This window comes from Oreochromis aureus, linkage group 17 (assembly GCF_013358895.1).
Source record: "Oreochromis aureus strain Israel breed Guangdong linkage group 17, ZZ_aureus, whole genome shotgun sequence".
NCBI lineage: Eukaryota > Metazoa > Chordata > Actinopteri > Cichliformes > Cichlidae > Oreochromis > Oreochromis aureus.
Genome location: NC_052958.1, coordinates 14,400,204 through 14,410,480, shown reverse-complemented (window position 1 = coordinate 14,410,480; position 10,277 = coordinate 14,400,204). Strand labels below are relative to the sequence as shown.

Sequence of the window (10,277 nt, the reverse complement as noted above, 5' to 3'; positions counted from 1 at the left end):
TGATACATCTCCTGTTGTCAGGCCTGCAGGTATCAGGCTGTTGTTCTCCTTTATCTCATAGTGGACAGAAATTATTTTTGGAGTGGCACAAATAATTTGTGTGGCATCAGATTTGATGCAGAACAACTGAATGTTCTGTAAATAGTTTGAAATGTTTATTTAAAAAAAAAAAAAAACGCCTTGGCTGCATTAAAAAAATAAATAGCTGCAAAAAACTTTGTTGTTTGCCAAACTGAGTTACTTTTTTGAAGTAGTAACTATATAATTAATTGCCCAACATTGGTCATTATATACTGTATTTTGCAGACAGAGAGTTACAGGACTCTCTCCCAGACCACAGACTCATAATACAAGTCAGAGCTTTATGAAAAAAAAAAGAAAAGAAAGAAAGTTGTGTTTTCAAAATTGGAGTTTAAGTTATTTTTACTTCCAATAGTGTTAACATACTACACAGGTCATGAACAAGATTTTTTTTACATTTTCACTGTAAGTGGGCTAAAGCAGTTAATTAAAAGTAGTCTAACAGAAATGTAAATGCTGTAATTTGATTATTTTAATAAACCATGTAACTTGGATGGATTTGATGCTGGCGTGACCACAGTGCACACGTCTGATGTCGCTCACAGTGGTCCAAGGGACCGCTCAGGAAGTTTGTGTGTTCGCTCAGACACATGAAATATTTGAGGGAACATTGGTGGAAATTTCCACCAATGTTCCCTCAAATATTTCATATTTGCGGAGTCAGACGTGGATCAAATATTGTGCAGTATTTTGAAGTTCACTAAACATAGATGTTTACATTTTTCATTTATTTTTTATATTGCAAACATTTGCACTGTAATCAGTATTTGCACACTATTTTATATTATTTTTTGACAATCTTTAAAGCCATTATTCAATACATTGTTATTGTTAAATAAATATCGTCAAATAATCAAGATCTCAATTTCAGTGAAAATAATCGTGATTATCATTTTTGCCATAATCGAGCAGCCCTACCTCAGTTGTAGTCATGTAAACAATCCAATCTCTGTGAACATAAAGAATCAAATCCCTCTAATGCAGCAAATTAAACCCTTTAACTTAGAAACTATGATTATTAGCCCAAGTATCCTAAACAGACCTACAGAAAGTAGGCTAATATTTCGGATTATTTTTATCATTTGATGTGCGATCCATTTACAAATCCACACTTTTCAAAGCTTTGCAAAAACACAACTCATGTTTACCTTATTTTTTCTTTTAAATTTATATTAGTTAATCTTTAAAAGAACACAGCATTATTCCAGGTGGGGTTTTTTCTTCTAAAATTAACTATTAATTAAATTAACTAAAATTAACATTTTTTTTAATCTAAGTTTAGTTTTTAGTTTAACTAACAAAGTGAACAAGAAGCACAAGGAGAACAGCTACACTAAGGCAGGTCAAATATGATATGATATTGTAGATGTTTGTGTGGTGCTTTCTATATGTTGATGATACCACCTACACTTTTAAGAATCATAGTTTTTAAATTATAAGGTTTAACCTACATGAATGAGGTAATTATGGGCCTAATACATCTGTCAGTCATACAATGTGTGCTTACGTTTGCTTGTATTTTAGCAAGTTTATAAGCCAACCAGATGGTTATATCACAGTGTTATACACTCTTAGGCGCAGGCTATGTGCATTTAAATTTCCCGGTAGATAGCCACGTTATCCCTTCCGGACCTTCGCTTCCTGCCGAGACGCACCTCGATCAGAAACGTATAGACATCCACAGCGCTTGGTTCCGCTGTGGAAATGGCCTCTGCTGCTCGTCTACCTAGACATACCAGATGAGCTGTTGCTGTCTCCTGGAGTCGGCCAACCCTGTCTGAAACACCACCCGGGAATATCGGGGAGTTTTTGCGGTACTCAGAGGAGTGACGAGGCAGAAAAATAATGCCACATTTCCTGTGGCCAGAGCCGTTGTCACCCGCTCAACTGAAGCGGCTGGAGGAGCATAAATACAGCGCCTCCGGTAGATCCCTATTTGAGCCGCCGTGTCAGATCTACTGGAACTGGCTCGTCCAGCAGATACCGACATGGATCGCACCAAACACACTGACTATTGTTGGACTGCTGGTTAATGTCCTCTCCACGTTGGTGCTTGTGTATTATTGTCCCACGGCAACAGAAGAGGTGAGTATAGCGACTGGGGCTAAAGTTTCAAACGTCTACCCATCTCTGCTATGAAAAGACCGTCCTCCATTTAGAAAATGCGTAGGCTAAAGATACACGGCAACCTGTAAGGCCCAGATAGCTCAACAAATAGGATTGATTATATTTACTGAGTCCATTGGGGATACTTACTAATTCGGCAAACATTTGAGCTTCACAGCTGCTTGTATTTTAACGTCATATCTACCTTATAGATGGGGCCGTGGTACTAGCTAACGCCACAGGGGCTGTATTTTGGGGACTGTTCTGTTGTGTCAAACAGCTAAATTTAAATTTTTTAGTGTAAGCTGAAGTAAGCTTGGAGTCCGTCTCCAGGTGTTTCAGGAAAACTGTTTTCTCTCTTTTTTTAAAACCCAAGCATGGCCACAAGCAAGCCGAGAAGCTTTAAAATGGGTTTTAATCGTATTAGGGACGACGTGGACAAGAATAACTGTTTTGAGAACAGATATATCGGCGGTCATGTGACATTAGAAAGTTGAAAGTTCAAAGGCCTCATGTGACGCAGTGCTGTTGGTGTCAAAACAACAATTTGTTTCATTGTTTCACTTCAGGCCACTATCTATCAGAGAAGAGGCTAATCATTTAGCAGCCATTTATTAGTAATTAAGAATTAAAATATAAAAGGGGGCGGGGAGTGTCTAGCCCTTAACCAGACAAAAATATACTTATTTAAATGAGTAAGCTGATTTTGAAACGCCTCTATATTATTCTGTAATCTAAGAATACTATAGAAAGTGTGCCATGCAGGTAGCAAGTTGACCTAGGGCACAGTAAACCTGTCTGTCCCTGCAGCAGTGGGTCCAGCTGCTCATGCACAGGTTGGTGAGTTTATCAGACTTGCACCTTTGTTCGTTCTAACTATGACAACCTTGCACCTGAGTCAAAGTCCATGCACTCCCACTGACTCCACAAGTTTCCTCTACTGTTATTCTGCATTGATTGAGGCATACAGTGTACGCTTTTATTTATGGAGAGTTAAGAGTTAAGTCCCATCGCTGTGCAAACAAACACACATTCACAGGAATTCATCAGAGCCTATGGAAATAGGTCAGAGTTTTCCCTCAAGTCACTGCTGTGATAAACTTAAACAAGGCTTTTGGGACATGTGCTTCATCTCTGTTGAAACACACTCTGTCTTTGTGTGTGGTTTTCTCTCTCTCAGTCACAGGCTTACACAAATGCTCTCACACACACACACACACACACACACACACACACACGTACACACACATTGTAGTTTTGCAAACATGCTATGTTGGCCAGCATTGCTGTCCAGATGGTCCATAACCTCCAACCTAGTAAAGAGGAGCTGAACTGGTCTAGTCAGCTGGATTCCCTCCTACTACACACTTCAGAGAGATGTAGCAGATATGACACATAAGTATTATTTAAATCCAACAGTGCACACATGTATGAATTCAAAAGTTCCATTAAATCCAAAACAAACAACTTCTGAAAATCCAATACCTCAACAAGTTACACAACCCTCCCCTCCCCCCTCATATGAATAATAATTAAAGTTGTGAAATACAGATATGATTAAAGTAGAGACCATCTTGCAATCTGGTCAACAACTGCAACTGCAATTTTTAAGTATTATATGTTTCTAGGTTTCAAAGGAAGTGGGGTGGATCTAAAGTGGTCCCTTGGTCCCTGTGGTTTTGCAGGGGGATGGCACCCACAGATTAAAATTTGGCCTTTCACCAGTTACCCACCATTTTCTTTCGCTCTACAACTATCTGTATTTTAAGTAGCTTAAATAGATTTGACTAATTAGGTGATTATCTGTGTTGTAAGAATGGGTGTGTAACTTTCAGTCTCCCTCTGTCATCCCTTCCCTGGCTTCAGGCTCCATCATGGGCTTTCATCCTGTCTGCTCTGGGGCTCTTCATCTACCAGTCTCTGGATGCTATTGATGGGAAACAGGCCAGGAGGACAAACAGCAGCTCAGCCCTTGGTGAGCTCTTCGACCATGGCTGTGATGCAGTCTCTACAGGTAATCTCCTAAACCCCGAAGTCTGCTGTGTTTGATTATAATAAACTGACTGTAGCATGTTAGTAAACAAAGCTTTGGCTTTAATTTCATTAACATGACTTTAATGTGCTTACCTCGGTGATTCTCTTCCAGTCTTTGTTGCTGTGGGAACTTGCATTTCATGTGGAATAGGACAATATCCAAACTGGATTTTCTTCTGTGGTTTTATTGGGATGTTTATGTTTTTCTGCGCCCACTGGCAGACCTATGTGTCCGGGACGCTCCGCTTTGGCCTGTAAGTCAAATATTCATTTTAAATGTATTTTTCTCTTAATATAAGAAAATGGGCATCGTTATTAGTTTGCAACACTGAATGATAAAATAACTTGAAGACAGTAAGCTAATTTGCCTGGCAAGCCACTTGCACTGGCAGATCAACCCCAACGAAGACCTTTCAAGCCCCGTCCACATGTAAAGTGTTTAACTTGTCATGCATTGCTTTGCATGTGATAGTTGGTTGCTAGTGAACAGTCCAGGTTCCAGTTGCCTAAATAATCCTTCAGTGCATTTACCACCAACTCATATAGTCACGTGGGGGAAAAAAGAAAGTTTCTAGGGCTCTAAGCAGTCCTTTGAAAAATTGAGTATACTCCATGATTCAGTAGCTTGTATAACCACTTTTAGCTTATTTTGCCACCTGCTTTTATTCTGTGTGACTTCAGCAGTCTCTCACATTATTATGGCCCACTCTTCTTTACAATGTTGCTGTAGTTCATTGAGATTTGTGGGCACTGGTTTATCTCTCTTCAGGTCCCACCACAGCATTTCAATTAGATTGAGGTCTGGACTTTGACTTGGCCATTTGAACATTTTATACTCTTATTTATCAATCATTCTGTTGTAGATTTGCTGCTGTGCCTGGGATATTTGTCCTGTTGCATGACCCAGTTTGGCCTAAGCTTTAGCTGTCAGACAGATGGTCTTGTATTTAATGCTTTTGGCATACAGAGGAGTTCATGGCTCACTCAGTGATCACAGGTCCTGTGGCTACAAACCAGCCCAAACCAACACCCTCACACCACCATGCCTGACAGTTGGTATGAGGTGTTTGTGTTCCCCTGGAAGATGAGAAAAGAACCACAGCCCCGTATTGAACGCCTTGTTTTATGAGAACATCTCATTGTAGGATCCGGTCACACATTGGCATTTGGAAAATGCTGCAGTACCGATGCTGTTGTTAAACCTTCACACTGTCACTTATGTCACACTTCCCTCATGTTCTGCACAGGGTTGATGTCACAGAGGTGCAAGTCGCCATCGTAATCATGTATGTGATGTCAGCTTTCGGAGGCGTGAGCCTTTGGCAGTACACGGTAACTGAGAATCCATTTCTTCACACTCGCCTGCACAAATAGTGTACACACAAGGACACTTCCATTTCACCTCAAGTGTATAGTCAAACCTTTTTCTCCTTAGTTTTTACACCAGACAAACTAACTGAATCACTTCTTAGGCTTTAGTTGTCCTGCTAGTCTTTAAATAGAATTTGTGTTTTACTTTTACTCTGTGCTGCCTTTGGAGGCTTGACTTAACATCACATGAGAGAAGTGAGAAGGTAAATATGGGTAGCTAACGCCATGGCAACAGGTCATCTACTGGACATGATCTGGCTCAAAAAGCTGATGATGTCGCCCGCATTTGTTTGTGTTTTATTTGGATATATTTATTTATTTATTTGCTTTGCCCTCCCATCATGCTCAGCATGCTGCAGCTTTCATATAAGCACTTTTCTATTTTATAAGGAGAATGCTTCTTGTTTCTCTTTATTTTGACCTCAATGTGTTCCCATAGTTGCCCATCATTGGAGTGAAGCTGTATGCCTTCCCCGTCATGGGCATCATCGGGGGAGCCCTGTACTCCTGTTACAACTATTTCTATGTCATTTTGAATGGAGGGGTTGGCAAAAATGGCTCCACTGTGGCTGTAAGTTCTAAATACAGCATTATTTTAATACTAACAAAAATGTGTAAAGCACAAAAACTAATCAACGTTTTTGCTCTTCAGGACACCAGTGTGCTGAGTCCCGGTTTGCACATTGGCCTCATCCTTACACTGGCCTTCATCATTTTCAAGAAGTCATCCAGCCACCTGTTTGAGCACCACCCCTGTTTGTACCTGCTCACCTTTGGCATGGTTATCGCCAAGATTTCCAACAAGCTGGTGGTACGTTGGTTTTCTCTTAATCGCCTGAATGAACTGTCACATATCTTCTTTTGTCTGTTTTAACCCATCGTTTAACCCAGTGTTTAACCTGTGTTTTCTTTCTTTCTTGAATCTTCTCTGTAGATGGCACACATGACCAAGAGTGAGTTATACCTCCCAGACCCAGCCTTTATTGGGCCTGGCCTCCTTTTCCTCAACCAGTACTTTAACAGCTTCATTGACGAACACATAGTCCTCTGGATCGCCATGGTTAGTACTGCACTCTTTGTTTAAAATGCAGCCCCACCCTTTTTGTCACCTCTAAGTAGCCACATTCTTTGCTCTTTTACCTTTTTGTGTATACAGTTAATGCCTTAAATTATTTTCCTTGCATACTTTATTCAGTTGAGCGCTTTTCATTATAATGATGACAATAGAGAAATAAGATTGGAGTGCCTTAAAATACTTGCAGGACACGTCAGCGTTGATGACTAATACGCACACAGTTAAATCAACTTCTCATAAGCACAGCGACTTTCATTTCTGTCTGTGGGACTCTTATCTCTGCTAGTTACCATTTAATCATTATAGTTGTGGTTCAAAGAGCACACAGTTTCTACAATGCAATTGAGATGACTTGTGATAAACCTTCCTTTGACATCCATGACTCGTGTTGTATCTCACACGCTGTTTCAAACCCCCGCAGGGTTTCCAGCTGATCAGCTTTGAAAGGATAAATAAGGTTTAAAAACGTTAAAAGAACTTTAAAGCCATGTTTTCTACTATAAATTGTAATCTCTCGTCAGTGTGACGGCCGAGATGGTGCGCTGATATTCACTAACAGATCAAGTCAACAAATATATTAATAGCTGATGGGAAACCACCATTTGAATTTGGAGCCAGCGTTGGTGTGCAAACACGTTTTCCTCATTTGACACTGACATGTCACAGTAGGGAGGGCAACAGTGTTACTAATATCAGCAATCACATCCCGGTATTACAGGTTCTGGCTTACTGGTTTTCCTTATATAGCAATACTTATTGTCCATCTAAACATGTGTGTTAGATCATTTCATAAATAATAGCAATCCATGACAACAAGAAAATGTGTGATTGCATAAACAGGAAGCAGGAAGTTGGTTACTTAGTTTTGACAAATTAGAGAGACACTGTGGGAAAGTGTGTGTCAGTCCTTCAGCCCTCACCAACCAGAAGCTCGTGCGTGTCTAGGGGTCCTTGGCAGTGAACTGCTTTACTTTTTAAATGGAGGAAAGGAAATTGCTACAAAACTAAAGATTTCCATGTAAATTACTTCCTTGCTGTATCCAGTGGCTGTTCTTGTATCATCCTTTGTGGTGATACAAAAACAGATGGGGGCCTGTATTGCATCTCAAATTAGTATATCACTTAGTATATCAACATAATAAGTCTTTATATTTTTGCTCCAGGTCCTCTCCACTGTGGATTTGATACGCTACTGCACGGGGGTGTGCATCCAGATCGCCTCGCACCTGCGCATCCACGTCTTTAGCATCACAACGCCGAGCCAGTCGCACCGCGACTGACGGTTTGCCCGGCGGGAGGAGGCGGGAGGAGACGCAGATCTCTTCCCGCTCCTGAAAGCAGACAGCGACCGCGATGACGAGGAGAAACCCTCGACCTCGAGCCACTGCAGCCTCGACAAAGTAACCACTTCAGATTAAAACTCACACCTACTAAAAGGAAAGATAAAACCACCTTGATACAAAAAAAGAAAAAAAAAAACAACCAAGCATGGATCTGTTGAATGAAAAATTAACCCAAGTTTCCCTTGAAAACCCAGTTGCCTGATGAAGTCTTTCAGATTTTAATTTCAAGGTAAATGCATGTTGTTAGATTTAATTTTTTGAACATCATTTGGCACTTCCAGCTTATTCAACACAAAATACCAAAAAAAAATTCTTTTAATAGGTATTTTTTAGTTTGGGCAAATATCAAAGCATTTAAGTGAGCTTTAAATATGGATAAATGTTCCTCATGGATTGTTGTACAATTGACTAAACACATAAATATGACAATCACGAGTGACAATTTAAGTTAAATTTCTTTGATATCTGCTGAATCTGAATCAAAATACCTGTTAAGAGTTTTCTTAATGACTTGTTTTAATTTGTTAAATGAAATAAGACTGAATCTGATACAAATTAGGGCTTTAAAAAACTTTTTTTTAAATAAACTTTTAGACCTTAAAATAATTTCCAATGAGGTTTCCAATTTGGACCGGCAGGTTGTCAGCGAGCTGCATCGAAGGGTAACGATCGTGTGTTAATGCTGAAAATGATGACGTGTCTAAAGTTAGGCCGATCTCACAAACCCCACTGCAGTTTTTTTTGTTTTGTTTTGACTCATCTCATCCTGCAGTCGTGGAAAACAATCCTTAAAACCATCTTTTCCGGCCTCTGGAGCACCGTCGACTGATGAAGCGTCAACACTCGGCTTGTTCTGCTTTCTCTGTTCTTCTCCCTGAAGGGCTAATGATTTTGTGTGATTGTACAGAATTGAACTGAAGATGCCTTAAATATTTTTGTTGTAATTACTGTTTAACTTGTGAATATTTAAAGCAGCTTTGTACATTTTTTTTTATTTTATTTTCACTCAGTATCACACCAGATACAATAATAATAGAACGCTATACTGGAAGTTTTTCGGGGTTTTTTTTAACTGTTCACTCATGTTCATTTATGCATAATTGTTATGTATATGTGACCGGATTCTTTTGTTAATGAAGTTTTGTTGGATTATTAGTAATTGTGTAATGAATCTCAATGAAGGGTTGTAATCAGAATGAAACATCATTCAGGAGCATTTGGGTAAAAAGGGACATTTCTGTAGCGCCGGTAAAAGATTTGAGGGCGGGTATTTTTTATTTTATTTTGAAAATTGTCATCGTCGTCCCCTTAGATTCTGACACTATACTCCTGTATCGAGAAGCTTATTTATGGATGGACTTTGGAGCTATGCATTTCAAAGGTACAACCATGGTTCAAAATCACTTTGTTGCACTGTTCAGTAATGCAGTGAAACTCCTTTCTACTAACAGACATGAGTGGAAAAGATTGTAATAAAGAAAATATTTTTCATCCATTTTGATTGTTCCTGTCATTTGTGGAAAAAAAAGTACTGCAATACTACCATGTAAAAATACTGCAACATGACTCGATCTGTTATTGCGTGACATACATATATACATATACATATATATATAATTTTTTTTTTTTTTAAACCCACTCATCTGTCAGTTTGTCAGGTGCACCTTGATTTAAGAGACTTTGAACACAGCATAGTTTTTGGTTTCCCAGATGAGCTGGTCAGATCTAAAGAGGATTTTCTCACAAAGCCATCTTGAGTTTCCAGAGAACGGTCTGCAAAAAATAAAACGTATGCCTTGTTGATGTCAGAGAAGAACAGCCAGTCTGCTTTGACCTGATGTGAGGGCAACAGAAACATAATTAACCACTTGTTACAACCAAGATACAAAGAAGACCCGGTAACACGGATGCCAGCCTGTCAGCTAAGAACAGGAAATTCAGGATAAAATTTGCACAAGTTCACCCAGATGACACAATACAAAAATGGGTCAGAATTTAGCATGGATCCATCCTGCTGTGTAAAGGTAGGGATGTTTTCTTGGCACACTATGGGTCCCTGAGCATTGTTTAAATACCACAGCCTACCTGTGTATTGTTGCTGACCATGTCCACCCTTCATGACCACACTGTAGCCATCTTCTGATGACAGCTTCCAGCAGGAATACACACCATGTCACAAATTTTAGATTATTTCAACAGTTTCTTGAACATGACAATGAGAAACACAGTACTCAAACGGCCTCCACTGTCATATCTCAATCAAGTAA

At 39.5% G+C, this 10,277-nt stretch overlaps 1 protein-coding gene across 1 annotated transcript; it reads left to right on the top strand.

Annotated features, from left to right (window-relative positions):
* The first annotated feature begins 1,720 nt into the window (after nucleotides 1–1,720).
* On the top strand, nucleotides 1,721–9,506 carry chpt1 (choline phosphotransferase 1). The gene is made up of 8 exons (XM_031758336.2): nucleotides 1,721–2,166; nucleotides 4,054–4,201; nucleotides 4,334–4,475; nucleotides 5,469–5,553; nucleotides 6,032–6,163; nucleotides 6,245–6,403; nucleotides 6,527–6,652; nucleotides 7,831–9,506. Exons 1-8 carry the CDS (start codon nucleotides 1,927–1,929, stop codon nucleotides 7,945–7,947), a joined length of 1,149 nt encoding a protein of 382 aa, XP_031614196.1. The 5' UTR covers nucleotides 1,721–1,926; the 3' UTR covers nucleotides 7,948–9,506.
* The last annotated feature ends 771 nt before the right edge of the window (nucleotides 9,507–10,277 follow it).

Coding starts and splice junctions, on each gene's coding strand:
- chpt1 (XM_031758336.2), top strand. CDS start 1,927: ATGCCACATTTCCTGTGGCCAGAGCCGTTGTCACCCGCTCAACTGAAG. Junction 6,164..6,244: donor AAAATGGCTCCACTGTGGCT/GTAAGTTCTAAA, acceptor TTTGCTCTTCAG/GACACCAGTGTGCTGAGTCC. Junction 6,404..6,526: donor AGATTTCCAACAAGCTGGTG/GTACGTTGGTTT, acceptor TCTTCTCTGTAG/ATGGCACACATGACCAAGAG.